Raw genomic sequence first — 17,725 nt, forward strand, 5'->3', positions numbered from 1 at the left:
GTGGGAGAACCTTTCCAATTCCTTTTCGCTGAGTGGCTGCATGCGTTGATGTCGCTTTTGATCTTACCCTGCAGCTGTGGTTTTGACATGCCGGAGAATCCACCAATATCCTTTTGAGTCATAGAGTTTATACTTAAAAGACTCGCTATTGTAATCGATGTGGTGTCGTTGAGTCTGTGATGCAAAACTTGGCTCTCGTCCTTCGGATTAGTTGTGTCGCACGTGAATGCTGCAATCATGGAATACGCAACAGCTTTTGAATCACAAATCAGCACTGGGGAACATTTTTCTCCCTCTATACATTGTGTGAATTTGATATCATCAAAAGAAAAACTGACAGCACCAACTGACCTTAGCGCCTGCTTGTCTACTTTGAAGCTCTCTAGTACACAAGCACATCAATATTCTTCATATGGTTTATACACCACTTAATTAGACGGATGTGCATCTCATAAATAATGAAACAACTTCAAAGTGAGCTGGTATCTCTTTCGGAGCCTGAGAAAACCGCCAAACTCACAAGTGGTGTGCCTGGCCCATCATGCATGGAAACCAAACTGAGCCAAAAGTATAGCTACACTGAGGATATAGGTGATTTGAACCTATTCGTTACGCAAGTTACTTCTAATAAAGAGAAATTAGGTCTTTGTGTATGATTGGTTCATAATGTGCGTGTTGTTTTAGTTAATTGACAAGAGTACAAGAACAAAGAGCTTATCATGAGCTCATGGTCTCATGCTTCGCCCTTCAAGTTTCAACCAAATATGCAGAATAAGTACTTCGCTCTACCAAGTCACAATTACCTACCGGAGTTTGAGCGTTTGAGTGAAAAAGAAATGCTGCCGTATTGAACTTGTCTGGAACCTGGCTGGATTGCGTGGCGGAACAGGTCAGTGCCATCATGACACAGGTGAGCCTCAACTATCAACTGGGAAACAACTTACAGCTTCAAATGTCATACAAAACTGGCTAAAACAGACCAATAAATTCATCTGATTCAATCGAGTGCTGAATCGTACGTTTGGAGATCTTAGCAGATAGGGTAAGTGTCAAGCTCTGTCGCTGTTTGATCTCATGACATGAACCGGAGCCGCCACCACATTGCGGATCAGCATTGTAAGATTTCGAAACCTTCAAGACGATGAAAATGATCATGGTGAGGTCGATGAAGTAATTCTATGTGACTTTGAACATTGAGATGTGATTGCATGTCACTTCCCAAAGCCTCGTGTGTGTGCCGAGGATGCCGGACTACACTGCTGACTCTCCAATTCATCGTTGTGCGTCGCATAATGCCGATTGTTGACATTGGGAACATTCACCAAATGCCAGCTATATCACTACCAATAAGAACAGGCAAGCTTGGGAGGTGTCGACAGGGACAGTGTGTTGTTGACGATGACGCATCAGTTATGACAAGCGGCATGGCCCGTACTGGTCCAAATTGCATGCTGATCCATTTAACGGTCAGTGAATCAGTCACACTAGCAATTTATAGGCACAAAGATAACATTCACATCAGCTCTATCACCTTGCAAACTCTCTTCATGTCTTCGCCTGCAGCCGTATCAATTGCCGATATACAGTCAGCAAACGTGGTGGCTGATTGTGGCGTCACAGCCCCATATCAACGCGTTGCCGGTCAACGCGCCCACGCTCAACTTGCGACCAGCAACTTACAGTGACGCAATACGACAACCACTGAACACAACTCAACGCGAACAATCGCAAAGTCATCGCGACTATCGTGGTTTTTGCTGCATAGTCATGGTATCACCCAACAAAGGTATTTCTCCTTATCGCATATCCTCGCTTCCGCTGACAATTCAGATCCCTACGACTTTCCAGCTTCCCCGTTAAAGATCCGAGACGCTATGACTGCGGAGACTCCTTCTAAGGAAGATGGCTTGGCCCATCGCGAGAAGCCCGACACTACCAAGGCTTCTCCTGCGTTGAGAACTGGCACTCCCCGTGGAACAACTCCTCGAGGCGTAACCCCACGAACTTCATCTCGAGTCGGCACACCCAAGGCTGGCACTCCGCGCGGAACCCCCAAAGTCAGCACTCCCAAGACAGAGACACCCGCGAAGAAGTTTGACCCCGTCGTCTCCAATTCGCCCGCCGAACACGCCGAAAAGAGTACAGAGAAGAATGGCGACAAGCTCAATGGGGACGAAGTGAACGGTGTTGAGGTCAACGGCGATGCGCCTAAACCAGCCAATCCCGGCTTTAAGGAAGACGTTGCGATTGACGAATTCATCGAGCATCGCGTTGACCCCGACAACTCGACCGTCGACATCAAAGTCAAATGGGAAGGCGGCGAATCCACCTGGGAATCGGAATGGAGTCTCCAAGAGCAGGTTCCCACGCTCGTCTACAAGTACTGGGAGAAGCTTGGCGGTCGAGAGGAGGCGACCCAGCTGGACGTTTACCACGTCTTCAAGATTCTCAAGTGTATCCCCGCCGCTGGCAGGAAGCGCAGCAGCTATCAGGTCCAGTGGGTCGGATACAAACAAAACGACTCTACCTGGGAGCAGGAGGATAAGCTGCGATTGATCGCACCGGGTGAGCTGGAGAAGTTTGAGGCTAAGCAGTTGGCTAGCGGCGCTTCTGCCGAGAAGCGCAAGACTGCACGTGGACCTGGACGACCTCGCAAGAAGCCGCGATACGACGACTGAAGGACAATTGGGGAGGTTGGAGAAAACAGTTGGCGAAGAGGGTGAAGCAAGTGAAGCGATTGTGGGCTATTTACACTCGACAAGGCGCACGCTTCGGCGAAGACGGCCAAAAGGACATGTAGACAGTATCTGGGCGCACACGATGGATAATGTATTTACTGGATCAAATAACACATTAATCAGTCCTTGTGTCCTCCTCCTTGAGCAATGGGTAATGCCCGTGATCCTCCTTGAACGACATGAGGGAAAATTGCGCAATGACAAAAACCCAGTACAGATTGTAGGCCAGGACGGATCCATACGTAGCAGAATTGTTCCATCCAACAACAGCATTCAGAATAGCCCATCCTCCACCACCGTTGAGCTGAGGATTACAGCACTGGATTGTCAGTAGGGTTCGCGAGACGTTGGAGGCTACTCACGTTAACGTGCCAGATACTCCGGTCGATATCGTACGATCCAGGACCATCTCCGAGTTCCGCGGCATCACCGCCGACAACCTTGTTCCACTGCTGTTGTTCAAAGAGCCAGATTGCGCGGGACAACAGACCTGCTGCGACGAGGTAGAGAAGACAGGTTGAAGCGACGAGGAAATATTGAAGTTTCGCAGATGAACCGCCCCTGACAAGTTAGACACGTTCGTCAATTGACTCACTGACTTACCGGTAGAGAGCATATCCGACAAGCCCGCCCAACATCAATCCCATGATAACGGGGAGAGGAACGGCAGAAGCGGGTGCGGAGAATGACACACCCGCAACGAAAACGATGCCTTCAATACCCTCACGAAGAACCGTGATGAAGGGTAATACGAACATGGCATACTTCTCAAAGAGATTAACCAACCACGCTCGTTTTCCCTGAGCCATTACCGGTGTCTCAATCGCCTTTGCCAACTTTGCCTTCCATTTATCCTCCATCTTACCCACGCGTAGCAATGCACCGCCCATGATGGTGATGATGATGGCTGAAATGAGCGAAAACACTCCTTCGTAGTAATACTCATGATCAGCCCAGGTATCGTTACCGAGGATATAAAATATCCCGATAATTATACCAGAGCCGATAAGACATAACGCAAGACCTGATGCCGTTCCAAGCCAGACCTAAAGAATCAGCTATTGTACGCTAAATTCACTCAGTCAAACGTACCTGTGTGCGCAAGGTCTTGTAAATCCCAGCATCGCGCTGTGATCCGTCAAGCGTCTGTTTCAAAAAAGCTAGCAGCACTGAGACAATAATAGCTGTCTCGAGGGTCTCCCGAAAGACGACGACGAACACGGGCACGGAGAATAAATCGAGCATTTTGACGATGTTGACGATGAAAGATCAGAAAGATCAGATAACAGAATTTCCGATAACCGCTTGCCAAGCTCGTCTCTGCCTCGACCGGGTTTAAACCAAGGGTCACACGATGTCCACTTTGATCGTATGACCGTCAAATCAAACCAGCCTAAAAAAATTCTGTCCAAAGAGAAGCCCTAAATCTTAAATAACCGCGCATAACACGACATTTTTTCTTCCGTCCGACGTCGGATTATCTGATTGATAAGATCCACTTCCCTCCTCCAACCTTCCATCCAGGTCCCCAGTCAACATGAGGATCTTGAGATTGGCTTTGTTGCCGGCGGCTTTAGCTGCGACGGTATCTTATGATTTTTCTATTGATTGGGTCAGAGCGAATCCAGATGGTGCGTTTGAGAGACCGACGATAGGAATTAATGGGGAGTGGCCGATACCGAGGATTGACGCGAGTGTTGGGGATACGGTTTTGGTTAATGTGAGGAATAATTTGGGGAATCAGTCTACGAGTTTGCATTTTCATGGGCTGTTTATGAATGGGTCGAATCATATGGATGGACCGTCGCAGGTTACGCAGTGTTCTATTCAGCCTGGGGAGTCGTTTCTCTACAACTTTACGGTATATCATCCTTTTGAGTATTATGATATGAAACGTACTGACTTTGTAGATTACTCAACCTGGAACATATTGGTATCACTCTCATACCGAAAGTCAATACCCCGATGGCCTTCGAGGTCCTCTTATCATTCACGACCCAAAGTCACCTTTCAAAGGAAAATACGATGAAGAACTTGTCATGACCCTCTCAGATTGGTATCACGATCAGATGCAGACTCTGATTCCAGAGTTTATGAGAAAAGGAAACCCAACTGGTGCAGAGCCCGTACCTCAAGCAGCTCTCATGAACGAGACTCAAGACCTCAAAGTACCTGTTCAAACAGGCAAGACGTACTTTTTGAGATTGGCGAATATTGGTGCTTTTGCTGGGCAGTATTTCTGGATTGAGGGACACAACTTGACGATTGTTGAAGTTGATGGTGCATACACGAAGCCAGCTCAGGCGAATATGGTTTATTTATCTGCTGGTCAACGATGCAGTGTGTTGATAACAACCAAGGAGGAGTCATCGGCAAACTTTCCTATTGTTGCAAGCATGGATACAGTGAGTTCGTTACTTTTTGATTTACAAAGCTAACTGTTTAGGATCTCTTTGATGTCCTTCCCGATGACCTCAACTGGAACGTCACAGGCTGGCTTGTATACGACGAACAAAAGCCTTTTCCCAAGCCATCTGTCGTTTATGAATTCGATCCTTATGATGATATGGATCTCGTGCCATATGATGAAATGGCAAGACTTCCTGAACCCAGCAGAAGCATCGAGCTGGATGTCATCATGGATAACCTTCGAGACGGTGCAAACTATGCTTTCTTCAACAACATCACCTACCAAGCTCCCAAGGTTCCGACACTTTATACTGCGTTGACGAGTGGGAAGCAAGCGACGAATCCTCAGATATACGGAACGTATACGCATAGCTTTGTGTTGGAGAGAGATGAGATTGTGCAGTTGGTGATCAACAACCGAGATGATGGACGACATCCATTTCACTTGCATGGTCATCACTTTCAGGTGTTGCATCGAAGTGTTGACGACGCAGGTGACTTTGATGGATCGGTGGAGTTTGCGGAGACACCGATGAGGCGAGATACAGTCGTTGTGAACGGAAATGGCAATGTGGTGCTGAGGTTCAAGGCTGATAACCCAGGTATGTCTCCCGAGTGAGTGTTGAATGAAGCTAATTGTCAGGTGTCTGGCTATTCCACTGCCATATCGAATGGCACGTCACATCCGGATTGATCGCGACATTCGTTGAAGATCCCCTCGCATTACAAGCTTCATTAAAACTCCCCCAGAATCACCTCGACGCATGCAAAGCAGGCGGTATTCCCACCGTCGGCAACGCAGCTGGAAACACTGATCTTCTCGACCTCACCGGCGAAAACGTTCCTCCACCACGTCTACCAGAAGGGTACGTCCCCCAATCCCTCGCGCGAGCTCACTAACAGTCACAGCTTCACCCTCAAAGGCATCCTCGCATTCGCATTCAGTACATTCATGGGTATTTTTGGTATCTACACAGTCGCATCCTACGGGATGAAGAAAGACAGACAGACTCCCGAGACAGCACCTCTCCTCGCAGAAGAAGAACCGCAACATTAGATTAGACAATAGATCGCCACCAACGCCTTGCACCCCCGTAACTGCTCATTTCTGCGCAGGTTGAGCAGCTGGATACTTCGAGACCTCCCTCAAATGATCAGGCGTGCCCAATGCTTCCATCTGTCCACCGCGTTCCTTGAATGCGACTTTGCGACCGCAGTTTTTGCAGAAATGACTAATGTTTGGCGCGCAATGACATGCGTATGGGAAAATGACACCGAAAAGAGTCGTGAAGAAGAGAGCGGTTGCGTAGATACTAATCTCAATTAGACAAGGTATATTTGATCAATTGGGGGGAAACGTACTGTGTCATTGAAGAAGCAGATTTCTTGACCTTTGTCTCAGCGCGCCGTTGACAAAAAGGACAATCCATCATATCAGCCTGATCAGCAAGCAAATGCAACGGCGTAACAGTTTCTCCCACAGGAACCTGCGGTGTTTGCTGCGCTGGAATGACCATTGACTGATGCCCCGCGTACTGCTGCTGGGCAAGAGCAGGATGCTGCAAGATCGGCGGCGATTGCGTACCGTCCCAGTTCATTATACTATCCGGCGCGGGAGAAACAGTCGATACGGGGTTATATTCGCTCGCGGGTGGAGGACTCATTTGTGCTGGGCTCGTTTGCTCGGTGACGACTTCGGGGAGGTTATCGTCGTTAATTTTCGGTTGTCTATTCTGCTGTCAGCGTGGCGTAAGATTCGGGGGAGTGTTAGCGTACTCAATTGCGATTTTCTCGTCTTTGGGGGATTCAGCGTTTGCTGTGTATTTTGGAGGCGAGATTGTATCCGCGTTTGTTGTTTCTGGCGATACGGTCGACATTTTGACGGTTTGACTGAGGCTGTGAGAAGTTGAGGCTGTGAGAAGTTGAGGCTGTGAGAAGTTGAGGCTGTGAGAAGTTGAGGCCGTGAAAGAGTTGAGATTGGGACTGGAGAAAGACGAGACGAGACACAGCTCGCATTCAAGAGTCCGAGGGAAGATTAAACAAAATACGTAAGCTGGGGACCCTGGTTATTAGCTTGATCCTTACGAGGCGCTTTCGTTTCAGCGGCTGATCCCCGGACTAGACAGTTAAATGACCGAAAAAGATTTAATTAGCTCTAAATTACTGTAGGAGTTTCCATTCTGATTGCTTCATGATCAGCATTGATTTGCGGCTTCGAGTAAAGAGTTGGATATCTTTGCATCGTTGAGTGCTAGAGCGCCAAGTTTTGGAGACATCTCGCATCAAAAAGGGCCTGACCCGCCGCTGGATTGGCGATTGGTGGTTGTTGCAACCTTGTTTGAGCCTTAGTGCTTATTCTGCAGGGATGATCACTGAGCTAGTGGAATTCCGTATCCGTTGGATATTATCGATAACAAGCTGAGTTGATTGATTGCAACAACATAGGGCTGAGATTGTTGAACCGCTTGAACATGCTCTACCGCTTCAAGCTATGTATAGTTCATCATTTCAAAATGGCTTCTCTGTGGATCAGTAAAGATTTGTGTTCATGTCCTCAACGATATCGAGGCTGTTGCCTTCATTTAGACTTGCATGTGGCTTTCAGCTCTTAGGCAGGCTGTGGTTTTCTCAACCAACAGCATCCATCGGTTGTCACATGGAGGCCGGTTTTCGGACAGTTTCAGCCTCTTGTGTAACACATAAGAGAAAACTGACCAACGAAGACTAAGGACAGCCATGCAGTTGGACGCATGTCTCTTTAAGAATGTGACTCCTGGGGATGAGAACCTCCGGGTAGAAAGAATAAGCAACGCAAAGAGTACCTAATTTCAACACAAACTTCCCAAGTACTCTTGTCCCTCAGACTCGGTTCTTAGTGACTAGTACTGCAATGGAGGCTCAAATACAAGAGGCCCCCAACTGGACACAGGCTGCCAGCATCTTCAAACCTTTTTATCATTTTACATATAATTCATTTTCATTATGGACGAAACTACGCGACTGGAGTTGAAAAGCCTCATCTCAGCGACTGGGTCACGGGTATCTGAAAATGCTTCCAACCTACCCTCTGCTGGTATTGGAGGGTCACTTCGGCAATCTTCGCCGTCTTGGTTCAGGAGAGTGGGCTTAGCTGTGCCACTTCTTCTCATCCCTATCGCATATGCAGGTAAGCTACAGGAGTCAGAGAAGCACAAAAGTTCACCGCACAATAGTTCTCCTTGCCATGATGGGCTATCTACACGGAAAGAAACAGAGCTCTTTCGGTGATACAGTACTCGAGGTTCTCAGCGTTGCTTCCACCTTGTGGCCAATCTTATTCGCTGCCGTCCTCGGACCATTACTCAAATCCATCGCGCTCTTCCGTGCTGAACGAGGATCAACACTAGGCTCCCTGGAGTTCCTATTGACCAGCCAGACCACAGCTTCTGCCCTGAAAAACATTCTCACGATGGGATGGATCGGCAGTTGGGCTATAGGCGTCATTGCAATTTGGTCGCTGAGTCCTTTAGGAGGTCAGGCCGCACTCCGATCATTAGGGCTTCAGCAAAATCCCATTTTTACAAAAACACAATCAACATACTACCTTGGCAGCAACAGAAGTCAGATTTACCAGTACTACCGTGCTGGAGCGAGTGTGTTCTTCGGAGCATCGGCTGGGGCATCCCTTATTTCAGATATGAGAACCGTTCTTTCTACCTCGTTTTCGACACAGGATATCCTAGTTTCCCATGCCAACACGAGTAGTCCACACTACAACGAGACCATTATTGACCTCGGGGGCAAGTGGGAAGCATCTCGCAGTGGGTGCAGAGATCTATGGCGAAATGTTCGAATTCCCTTTCTGGAACTCCTACCAGGATACGATAGCGACAACCCGGATACTTGGGTATCTGTCCCTGAGGATGAAATCGTCCCTTACGCTTCACTAATTGGACTTCCGATCAGAGGTGGCTCGTTTGAGAGACCAGGAAACTCAAGCATGACGGTCCATTTCCATTATCAGACCCTTTCGTGTGGGAAAGCCTTCAATGGGAGCGAATGGGTCAGGAACGGTTCCACGGCGCTATGGTATCACAACACCAGTATAAGCGTTCCTCTAAGATAACAATACATGGGTGTATCAGCACCGAACATGGGATACCCAAATATCTGGTTCGACTTCCCGAACAGTTCAACGCTCACAGAACATTTCACAGCAATGTTTGATACGGAACCACAGTCAAAATTGCAGCTTGTAATGGGAGGCATATGTACTGATGCTGCATACCAAACTACACAGATGCTCAGACTTTGCGATATCAGCACTTCGTATATCGACATGGAAGTTGGGTGCACTAGAGCAACAGTTGATGCTGACCTCGTATGTCAATCCAAACGGGCTAGGCATACGCCATCATACCCTGTCAAAGGCAACTTGACAGCACTTTCAAGCTTGAGGTTATCTCAGGGAATTCTGCGAGAGCTGCCATTCACAGGTGCCAGCCATCATGTTGAGGAACCCAGCACCCTCGAGATGTATCTTAGGGACCCATTGGGAGTCTTCCAGCGTATTCGTGGAGGATACATGGATGATCCGAAGACTACAACCAAACTGGGATGCTTTACCTCTCTTCTACCAGTGATTCTTGAGCAGAGACTCGCAACCGTTCTCAACACAATCACTATGTCAACGTACGAGGTGAATGTGTTGACTGGCGGCAAGGGACTGTCTCTTGATGGAGGACCAGTGCTCTGGCAGAATACTACAGCAACATGGACGGAATTCGACAAGGATACATACAAGTTGAATAAGCCGTGGTTTGTTACGACCATTATTTAGACGGGAATATTATTCATTTGCACTCTTGGCAACATTAGTATCCGTAAACGCATCAAAGCTCCGGACTTTCCAGACAGCGTGGTTGGTTTGACGAGAGATTCTCTATTTATAGATGTACCTCAAGATGGAAGTGGAAAGAGTGGTTCCGATCGTCTTGAATCGATCAAGAATGTCAAGGTTCGGATTTGTGATGTTAATCCAGAGCGAGAGGTTGGAAAGATCGCTTTGACGACTGAACTGAATGGTCCAATGCTGAGATGGGAAAGACGCTATGCCTAGCTTTAATTGTGCAAGATTTATCACAATAATGTTGAATTTGACATGTGAAAACATCTTGCTGGCTGACGGGTTGTCCAAGAGCACATTGCTTCAGAAGGTCAAAGTGAGTTGACTAGTGTGCACTCGGATCGATGGCAACCTAACTTGTCGAAAGGCGTAGGGAATAGCACTGCACTTGGAAAGTTCTTGATCTCCCCACCCAATTATTATTGTGTATCACTCCAAAGTAAAGCATGTCTTGCATAACTGTCGTGTCCATGACCAAAGTTCCTGGCTAAAGTGAAAAGATCAGTGAGACATGCATGCCGGCCCGCCTCATCCGCCTGTCAATTTCCCGGAAAAGCTACCGACAGCATCAAATCGCTGCAATTCTTTGCTCATTGGAGCCCGCTTGAATGTGCGACATACAGTGCATTCACAGCATGCCTGTTGCTCCAGAAGAGGCAGCTCAATCGTAACCAAGACTCGGTGTATGTGACAAGAGAGAAGAGACAAGAAAAGCAGCCCAATAGCATCGTTTTTAGTCAAGGCTCGCATGAATGAAGACCGCAAAAGAGGCGAAAGCACATGAAGCATCAAGTGAGGCCCAGTCCCGATTGCTACCGGTAGTGACCGGCCCACGAGCCTGGACTATGCAGCATATCTCGGCCTCATGCGAGAACGACCACCCACCAATTGCCTGTACCTGAGTCGATGTATGACACATCCAATCGAGTTAGTTGAGGAGGGACTTCGACACACGAACGCGGGGTTGTGAGACATGATAGATTTGCCGAAGTTGAATTGGCGAATAATTTGACGGCATATCAATGTGTTGCACACGCAATTGCTTCTGATGTTGCCAAAGGAGAGACAGAAAGGACCGATTGAACTCTGGAGATGGAAGGTAAAGAGGAAAGAGTGAACAGGCACTATCAAAGTTGATAGAGTTGAGTAGAGCATGGGGGCAGGCCCGATGAGTATAAATCTCCCAACCCTCATGTCGAGAGAACAGACAGACTCATCATCATCCATCACTTCACCTCAAACACCTTCCTTAGAAACCTATCATCATGCCTTCTGGTCTCCCCACAGCTCCTGATACTGAGATCGGCTTTCAGCCGCCTCCTCCCTCAAAGGGTCCCCTGGACAAGATACGCAAAGGTCTCGTCGGTATCATTCCCTTGCCTGAACTTGGCGAGAAACCTGTCATATACAACCCTGTCATCATCGTTCTCACAGGCTACCTTGAGACCATTAAGCCCGGTGCTCTTGATGAAGCTGTCCACTCTGCATACCAGCAAATTCCACAGTTCATGGACAAGCTGAACATCAGCGATGCTCGATCCTTCTTGGACTTTGCCAATGATCTCCTAAAGTGGGTGCCTCATGAGAACTATGAAGGCAAGGATATCTATGATATTCTCTGCATGTTCTACTTTATCATCGACCAACCCCCTCTGGCGAACTTGCAGACTGCCATCTCGCCCGACCAGGTCGGTCAGCCACTCACTTGGCTCTCCTCCTGGATCGTTGTCTATGCGCAGCTGATTGGCCTGTTCATGGACTCCCCTGCGTCACTCACGAAAGAGTCTCTTGAGAGCTTCAGTCAGAAGAACTCACCCAAGTACAACTTTGACGAAGCTTTGGTTCCAGAGGGTGGTTTCCGCACCTTCAATCAGTTCTTTTCTCGCCATCTCAAGCCTGGTATGCGACCTATTGCAGAGCCAAGTAATGACCGTGTCATTGTGTATCCAGCCGACTGCACGTACGACAATTCGGTCGCCAACCAGAATATTGTGAATATTGAGTCTGATGGAGTGATAATGATCAAGAACCTCCCCTGGACCATCTCGTCGCTTCTTCAGGGGAGTGAATACGCCGATGAGTTCCATGGTGGTGTCTGGATGCATGCCTTCCTCAACACCTTCAACTACCATCGTCAACACGCACCTGTTGCTGGTGAGGTCCTCGAAGCCAAGAACATTCAAGGCGCCGCATACATGGAGGTCAACTCCAAGTGTGAGCCCATGCGTGTTATGTGCGGCCCAGATGCGCCTGACACTCCAGGATATCAGTTCCTGCAGACACGTGGAATGATCATCATCGACAATCCCGTGCTGGGTAAGGTTGCTGTACTTCCTATTGGCATGGCACAAGTTTCGTCCGTCAAGATAACAATTCAGAAGGGTGACCGAGTGGAGAAAGGACAAGAAATTTCTTACTTCCAGTTTGGAGGATCAGATGTCATTTGTGTGTTCCAGCCTAAGGCGGGGTTGAGGGTTGAAGATTTCGTTGCTTCGTCTAACAACACGTACTCCAAGTATGGTACCATCTTGGCAAGGGCTCCCCAGAAGTGAGATGGGTCGGTGTTAGCACGGAATGAAGTTGTTGCGGTTATGATGATACTCGCCAATAAACAAGACTGTCATTGACCTTCCTTTAATCATGTGACATTGCGAGTACATGAAATGCGGCCTGCTTTTCCAAGACATGTTATGCGGTTCTGGCCTGTTTAAGTCTAATGGCAGAGTTGAATCACCACCCCAACACTTTCGACTGCAGATCTGGGTTCCATATTTTCTTAGAGACTGTACTCTTGTGGACCTGTTCATGGATATCAAATGAAAGCAGGTAGGTATCTCAGGCAGTGTCAGTTATGGCATAAATCCTGACTTGGACCACGGAGCTAAATTCGAAGATGTTCAATTTTTTCATGATGCTTAAATAAACTTGGGATACCTTTAGCATGCTGTTAGACTACTGGTAGTGATTTCTCGCACCCAGGCAAAGGCCGCAAATGTCCTCTGCACCCCCGCACTCAAGCATCTTGCGAGACCCGAATGATCTTGAAAAGGAAACACTTGCGTTCCAGACCGACTGTTTTTGCGGTCTTTACCTGTACAGGATGGCTGTGGCTAGCTGAAGAACCACTAGTCTCCTGCAACTGAGTGGATTGTCTTGGATGACGAATTCAATCGATGCGATAGGCGGTTTGACCGTATATCAATTGATATATCAACTTGTTGAGGTCAAAGCATAATTAGATGACTACTTACTTACTTATACAGAACAATTTTCTCTCAGAGAGACACCTTCAGTTTCCTGACCAATTTCTTCTACTCACTACCGTATTTCTACCATGGCCGATCCGTCCCACTTCACTGATCCCTTTTGGGAACCCCAGGATCAGATCCCTGCTGAATCCGATGCTCAACCCCAAGCTAGCCCCTACAAAACTGCCAATCTTCTATGCTCGCTCTCATCCTCTTGGGAGACTACCCCCGTTGGGATTGAATTTGTCGTGGGAGGGCTGGGTACCATCGCTGCCAAAGCCACTTCCCCCGAAGAAGGTGTAACATTTACCATTCGCCCCCAGGACCGGAAGAAACAGCCAACTCTGAAGCTTGAAATCACAAAGACCGACTGCGTCTTATCAAAGAAAGAGAAGGATGCAGATAAGTTTGTCAGATATGATGAAAAGCTGAAGTTTGAGCCTGGCGAGGAGAGGAACAAGTTTAATGATGTTGTCATGTTTCCGAAAGGAAAGGCTTCGGCTTTGCTTGACACATTGACCAAGAAGGCGACTTATTGGATCTCTGTTGACAGAAGTAACGCTCGAATTCGGTATGGTCAGCATCTGGTCAACAATTCCATGACTTTTATGGAGATCCAGTTTGTCAAAGAGAAAGCTGCCTGGATGGATAACCTCGTTTCTACTGAAGTCGAGCAAGATGGTTCGCCGATTTCGAACAAAGATATTGTGTTCAAGCCGCAGCCCGTCACGGTTGATCTCCCACCTGTGGTGATCCCCGAATCGGAAATGACTCTAGAGATACTGGAGTCACTATCGGCCATGACTTTCGCCAATCTCCCCAAGGCCTGCCAGAAGTTGTATCACAATATTTCTGGTGCCAAGATCACGGCTAGACCGTCTTCATTCCCCCAGCTTCCTGAAGCTATAGACGAGAGCTGCAGGGACGAGAAGAAGTACTGTGGTAATATACTGAAGGGAAAAGACACTTTTGGAGATCCCCTTGAGACATATCTCCGTATCACGATTGGTGATAACCTGGTATGTTCTTCCTGTTTTGCCAGTTCGCGACTAACATCAGCAGGCCGATTCACCTGGTATTCCCTACGTAATGGAGATCTGGCCCCCAGGCCACAAATCACCCATCCACCAACACGGCGACGCTTCAGCAGTGATCAGAGTCCTCTACGGCAAGATCCAAGTTTCTTGGTTCGACAAGGTCGAGGAGGGAAGTCCGTCACAGCTGATTGGCAACCCAGTCATTCTTGAAGAAGGCAAGGTTACTTGGCTAGGCAAAGATCAGTATCAAGTTCATCAGCTTGAGAATACCTCGGATACTGTCTGTATCACTCTTCAGTGCTATCAGTTCGACGATGATGATAGGATTCATGATGAGGCGTTTTATTGGAAGGACGAGGAGGGGCATAGGAGGAAGTTTATTCCGAATAGTGATAGGTCTTATGGGCAGTTTGTGCAGGAGGTCAAGGCTGAATGGGATAAGTCACACTGATATGCTAGCATTTAGGGTTATAGCTAAGTTCAATCTTGTTGCTAATCTTGTCAGATCTCCTATCAACACTCTTCTATCCTAAACAGTCTTGGGGCCATGTATTTGCGCGAATGGTGTGAGTCGTTTCCCAGACTCTGCTCACGGAACAATAGAGTTAAGGAAATCCGCATAAGGTTGCTGTGATACACTACCCTCTTTGAGTGGCGTTGTTGTGTGCAAAAGAGCAGCTCTGTGACAATTCAGAAATGCGTTGGTCGCAGTAGAACTCAAAGAGCGGATCTCGAAGTTTTTCTTGTCCACCTCGCCTGCGTTCCAGGTCAAGCTGGAATCAAACCGCGCATAGATGCGATATCCACTCCCATCGAGCTTCTTCACAAGATAGTCCGAGAAGTAAGCGCGCGAAGTGCCTGGGCCGGTCGCCAACTTCTTCATATCAACCAAGTCGGACGGAGCATCTAAAAAGTATTCTCTGTCATACGGTTGTGGAAGCTTGCCGATCAAGACGCTCGGAGTATCCATAATGCCGTTCAGTTTAAGCGGAGCGGACTTGACGAATTCGTGAGTGTCGGCGAAGAATATCTGGGCAAGGGCAGAGTCTACTCCCCAGCAAGTGTTCCAATTGGGCGCTCCTGAACCAGTTGCAAAATCTGTGATATTCTCCGTAGAGTTCACCAACTGGTAAGCGGGTTTGTTCACCTTGTTGGACAAACTGCCAGTTTGGGCAGCACCATTGATGACGAGCTGTCGGGTGATGAACTGGACCCATCTGAAGTCGTCGTACTTGGAATCATCCTTGAGAATGAGTGCGAAGCCGCCGTATTTCTGTTTGTCCTCGGGGATAAATAGGTTACTGGCCAGGACGGCGGTCCCAGTGCCGTCAATGCTGGTTAGTTTAGCATTGACTGCATTCTCTGCTGGAGGGGGGTCTGAAACGTCGTCGGCGACAAGTTCGGCAAACTTGGTGCCATATAGTGGTGTTTGGTCGGTCATGGCTTTGCTGACTTGGGTTTCTGAGTGAGTCTGTTGCAATTTGGGTTGATGAAAGCGCACGGTTGAAGGGCGAGTGTCTTGGGTTTGGGGAGAGATGAGTGAACTCGTTGGAACCTAGCCTTTATTTATCTTTCCATGAATGCAGGTTGACAGCATGTGATGATATGCAGTCATACTTCTTCAGAAGTATGGCTTTACAGCCACTGTTTAATGGTGTGATGGAGCTGAAAACCCAAGACCAATGAGAAATCGCAAAAACCTGTGACATGCTACTCTATGGCTTACTTCAGCGGAGGAAACTTATCACGAGAGCCTTCCAAATGCTTAAAGAGAGCAGTGCGTGGTTACATTCATGACAATATTTACGTAAGCGGTGTTCTGAATATGACTTATGAAGGTGAGCTGTCATTCGACTCTTTTGACTTTTGTTTATGACTGCAAGAAACTGAATTCATGATTCTTAGATTACGATGAGGAGAGTAAGCGGTATCATGTGAAGGCTGAGAGAGTGAGCCCAGCTGATCCTTTTCATTCTGGTGGTCAGACAAAGGGCCGAGACAGCAACTCTGACCAAGCCAAAACAGTATGCTTCTTTTAAAGCACATATGCTGGTTGATCAATTGTGCTCTATGGAATTCTAACACTCGGACTGTACACAATGATTATTTGTGAGCTTCTCCACATGGGATGGTCACTCAATCTGAAATGATATGACATGTTCATTGCAACACCAACCCTAGGGATGGGTAGTTATGATGTTGGTGTAGAGTTGCCAGAATCGAGCGTTTAACAAATCTCTTCTCGTTTACTTATCATAAAAATAACATGGGCAGTATTATTGCTCATTAGATTCTTCTATATAGCATTATTTTGAAAATCCAATACATTTAAGCAGATTATTGTTAATTTAGGGTTGAGATGCTTTAGTACTGGAATGCTTAGAACACATAGAGATATATAAAGATAAAGCACTAAAGAACTGGAGAAATTCTGGAATACTAATTAAATTGATTCACTATACTACTTTAAATCTCTAGATTGAATATTTCATCTGGCACAATTAATTGCATGTGAATACCCAACGGAATTGTTCAAGATATGTTTGATAGTACTGAAGCTTGATGTTGATAGACTCACCCTTACTGAACAGTCAAGGGCGTCATTTGGGGTGAGGAGTTATCGATGATGGTTTCAATGATCTTGGGATGGAAGAAGTACTGAACATCCCCAGTCTGCCCAGGCATGGGCGCCATCTTGCGGCTGATACCGAGTTTCATCGTGTGATCTCTGTCCAGGTCTCTGGGGTCAATGACCTGGCCGTCAACATGTATTCAGCAGTCAGACAGTCAAATTCTTCTATCTCAACAACAATCAATGTTGTTACTTACAGTCTGAACACGCCACTTCAAGTTCTTGATGAGGAATGGCTCAACATCCTCTTCGCCCATACTACCCAACTGCCCAATATTGGCATAGTCCAGTAACAGCGACGTAATGGGAGTCGTGCTAGTAATGAGCTGAGCTTGCTGCTCCTGGCTTGCGCAGTTATCGCAAACCTCGGTGCTCGAAGTGAAGTAGAATGGGGATGCTACATTGGGTTAGGATCGGAGCACCATTGGATGTATATGAGTTATGGGTCTACAAAGAGGATCGGGATTTTGTTTCTTGGGCCGGTTTTTCCCTTCCTCGGATCTCATGGACCTCATAGGAAAGCCATGGACTTTTTACAATGAACCTCCTTTGCGAACCTCTTAACTAGTCTCTTCCATCACTTTATCAGTTGGCGGTATCACGGCTGAGGATCCTCACCAACCACTGGGATATCTGGCCTAAGTCGATGCAGGCGACGCTGATGATACTGCCAATCACATGACCTTTGTAGCGAAAGCCAAGTTTAACTTAGCAGCAAGGTTCAGCGCGTACTCCGTACTCCGTATTCCGTATGGCCCCACCATCATCAACCATGA

At 47.4% G+C, this 17,725-nt stretch overlaps 9 protein-coding genes across 9 annotated transcripts; 5 read left to right on the plus strand and 4 right to left on the minus strand.

Moving 5' to 3' along the window:
* Window positions 1–1,412: 1,412 nt before the first annotated feature.
* BKA55DRAFT_727449 (uncharacterized protein) lies at window positions 1,413–2,765 on the plus strand (the record flags this gene model as incomplete). Its single annotated transcript, XM_046201154.1, has 3 exons — window positions 1,413–1,466; window positions 1,564–1,786; window positions 1,831–2,765. 3 exons carry the CDS (start codon window positions 1,413–1,415, stop codon window positions 2,676–2,678), a joined length of 1,125 nt encoding a protein of 374 aa, XP_046050489.1. The 3' UTR covers window positions 2,679–2,765.
* Window positions 2,766–2,853: 88 nt separating this feature from the next.
* BKA55DRAFT_643287 (iron transporter) lies at window positions 2,854–4,118 on the minus strand (the record flags this gene model as incomplete). Its single annotated transcript, XM_046197176.1, has 4 exons — window positions 3,831–4,118; window positions 3,342–3,784; window positions 3,101–3,299; window positions 2,854–3,057 (listed from the first exon to the last, which is right to left on the minus strand). Exons 1-4 carry the CDS (start codon window positions 3,981–3,983, stop codon window positions 2,854–2,856), a joined length of 999 nt encoding a protein of 332 aa, XP_046050490.1. The 5' UTR covers window positions 3,984–4,118.
* Window positions 4,119–4,275: 157 nt separating this feature from the next.
* Window positions 4,276–6,204, plus strand: BKA55DRAFT_510515 (Cupredoxin; the record flags this gene model as incomplete). Its single annotated transcript, XM_046187607.1, has 5 exons — window positions 4,276–4,599; window positions 4,649–5,143; window positions 5,185–5,749; window positions 5,791–6,013; window positions 6,051–6,204. 5 exons carry the CDS (start codon window positions 4,276–4,278, stop codon window positions 6,202–6,204), a joined length of 1,761 nt encoding a protein of 586 aa, XP_046050491.1.
* On the minus strand, window positions 6,008–7,376 carry BKA55DRAFT_356486 (uncharacterized protein). Its single transcript, XM_046185827.1, has 3 exons — window positions 6,924–7,376; window positions 6,510–6,875; window positions 6,008–6,460 (listed from the first exon to the last, which is right to left on the minus strand). The coding sequence occupies exons 1-3, from the start codon at window positions 7,022–7,024 to the stop codon at window positions 6,250–6,252; spliced, it is 678 nt and encodes a 225-aa protein (XP_046050492.1). The 5' UTR covers window positions 7,025–7,376; the 3' UTR covers window positions 6,008–6,249.
* A 753-nt stretch (window positions 7,377–8,129) lies between these two features.
* On the plus strand, window positions 8,130–9,966 carry BKA55DRAFT_593828 (uncharacterized protein; the record flags this gene model as incomplete). The annotated part of the gene is made up of 4 exons (XM_046195597.1): window positions 8,130–8,313; window positions 8,684–9,094; window positions 9,151–9,189; window positions 9,272–9,966. The coding sequence occupies 4 exons, from the start codon at window positions 8,130–8,132 to the stop codon at window positions 9,964–9,966; spliced, it is 1,329 nt and encodes a 442-aa protein (XP_046050493.1).
* A 1,331-nt stretch (window positions 9,967–11,297) lies between these two features.
* Window positions 11,298–12,584, plus strand: BKA55DRAFT_510748 (phosphatidylserine decarboxylase-domain-containing protein; the record flags this gene model as incomplete). Its single annotated transcript, XM_046187637.1, has 1 exon — window positions 11,298–12,584. One exon carries the CDS (start codon window positions 11,298–11,300, stop codon window positions 12,582–12,584), a length of 1,287 nt encoding a protein of 428 aa, XP_046050494.1.
* A 782-nt stretch (window positions 12,585–13,366) lies between these two features.
* On the plus strand, window positions 13,367–14,768 carry BKA55DRAFT_593830 (RmlC-like cupin domain-containing protein; the record flags this gene model as incomplete). The annotated part of the gene is made up of 2 exons (XM_046195598.1): window positions 13,367–14,299; window positions 14,343–14,768. 2 exons carry the CDS (start codon window positions 13,367–13,369, stop codon window positions 14,766–14,768), a joined length of 1,359 nt encoding a protein of 452 aa, XP_046050495.1.
* Window positions 14,769–14,906: 138 nt separating this feature from the next.
* On the minus strand, window positions 14,907–15,758 carry BKA55DRAFT_510123 (uncharacterized protein; the record flags this gene model as incomplete). Its single annotated transcript, XM_046187567.1, has 1 exon — window positions 14,907–15,758. One exon carries the CDS (start codon window positions 15,756–15,758, stop codon window positions 14,907–14,909), a length of 852 nt encoding a protein of 283 aa, XP_046050496.1.
* A 1,053-nt stretch (window positions 15,759–16,811) lies between these two features.
* Window positions 16,812–17,563, minus strand: BKA55DRAFT_737968 (uncharacterized protein). Its single transcript, XM_046201379.1, has 3 exons — window positions 17,401–17,563; window positions 17,147–17,346; window positions 16,812–17,071 (listed from the first exon to the last, which is right to left on the minus strand). The coding sequence occupies exons 1-3, from the start codon at window positions 17,462–17,464 to the stop codon at window positions 16,898–16,900; spliced, it is 438 nt and encodes a 145-aa protein (XP_046050497.1). The 5' UTR covers window positions 17,465–17,563; the 3' UTR covers window positions 16,812–16,897.
* Window positions 17,564–17,725: the final 162 nt, after the last annotated feature.

Source organism: Fusarium redolens (assembly GCF_020744475.1).
Source record: "Fusarium redolens strain MPI-CAGE-AT-0023 chromosome Unknown BKA55scaffold_7, whole genome shotgun sequence".
NCBI lineage: Eukaryota > Fungi > Ascomycota > Sordariomycetes > Hypocreales > Nectriaceae > Fusarium > Fusarium redolens.

Excerpts from the sequence above, each read along its gene's own strand:
- BKA55DRAFT_737968 (XM_046201379.1), bottom strand. The coding sequence starts at position 17,464 with ATGAGGTCCATGAGATCCGAGGAAGGGAAAAACCGGCCCAAGAAACAA. Across the intron at positions 17,347-17,400 it reads ACAAAATCCCGATCCTCTTT|CATCCCCATTCTACTTCACT; the intron begins GTAGACCCATAA and ends AACCCAATGTAG. Across the intron at positions 17,072-17,146 it reads TGAAGTGGCGTGTTCAGACT|GTCATTGACCCCAGAGACCT; the intron begins GTAAGTAACAAC and ends GTTGACGGCCAG.
- BKA55DRAFT_356486 (XM_046185827.1), bottom strand. The coding sequence starts at position 7,024 with ATGTCGACCGTATCGCCAGAAACAACAAACGCGGATACAATCTCGCCT. Across the intron at positions 6,876-6,923 it reads GACGAGAAAATCGCAATTGA|ACAACCGAAAATTAACGACG; the intron begins GTACGCTAACAC and ends ACAGCAGAATAG. Across the intron at positions 6,461-6,509 it reads TCTGCTTCTTCAATGACACA|TATCTACGCAACCGCTCTCT; the intron begins GTACGTTTCCCC and ends AATTGAGATTAG.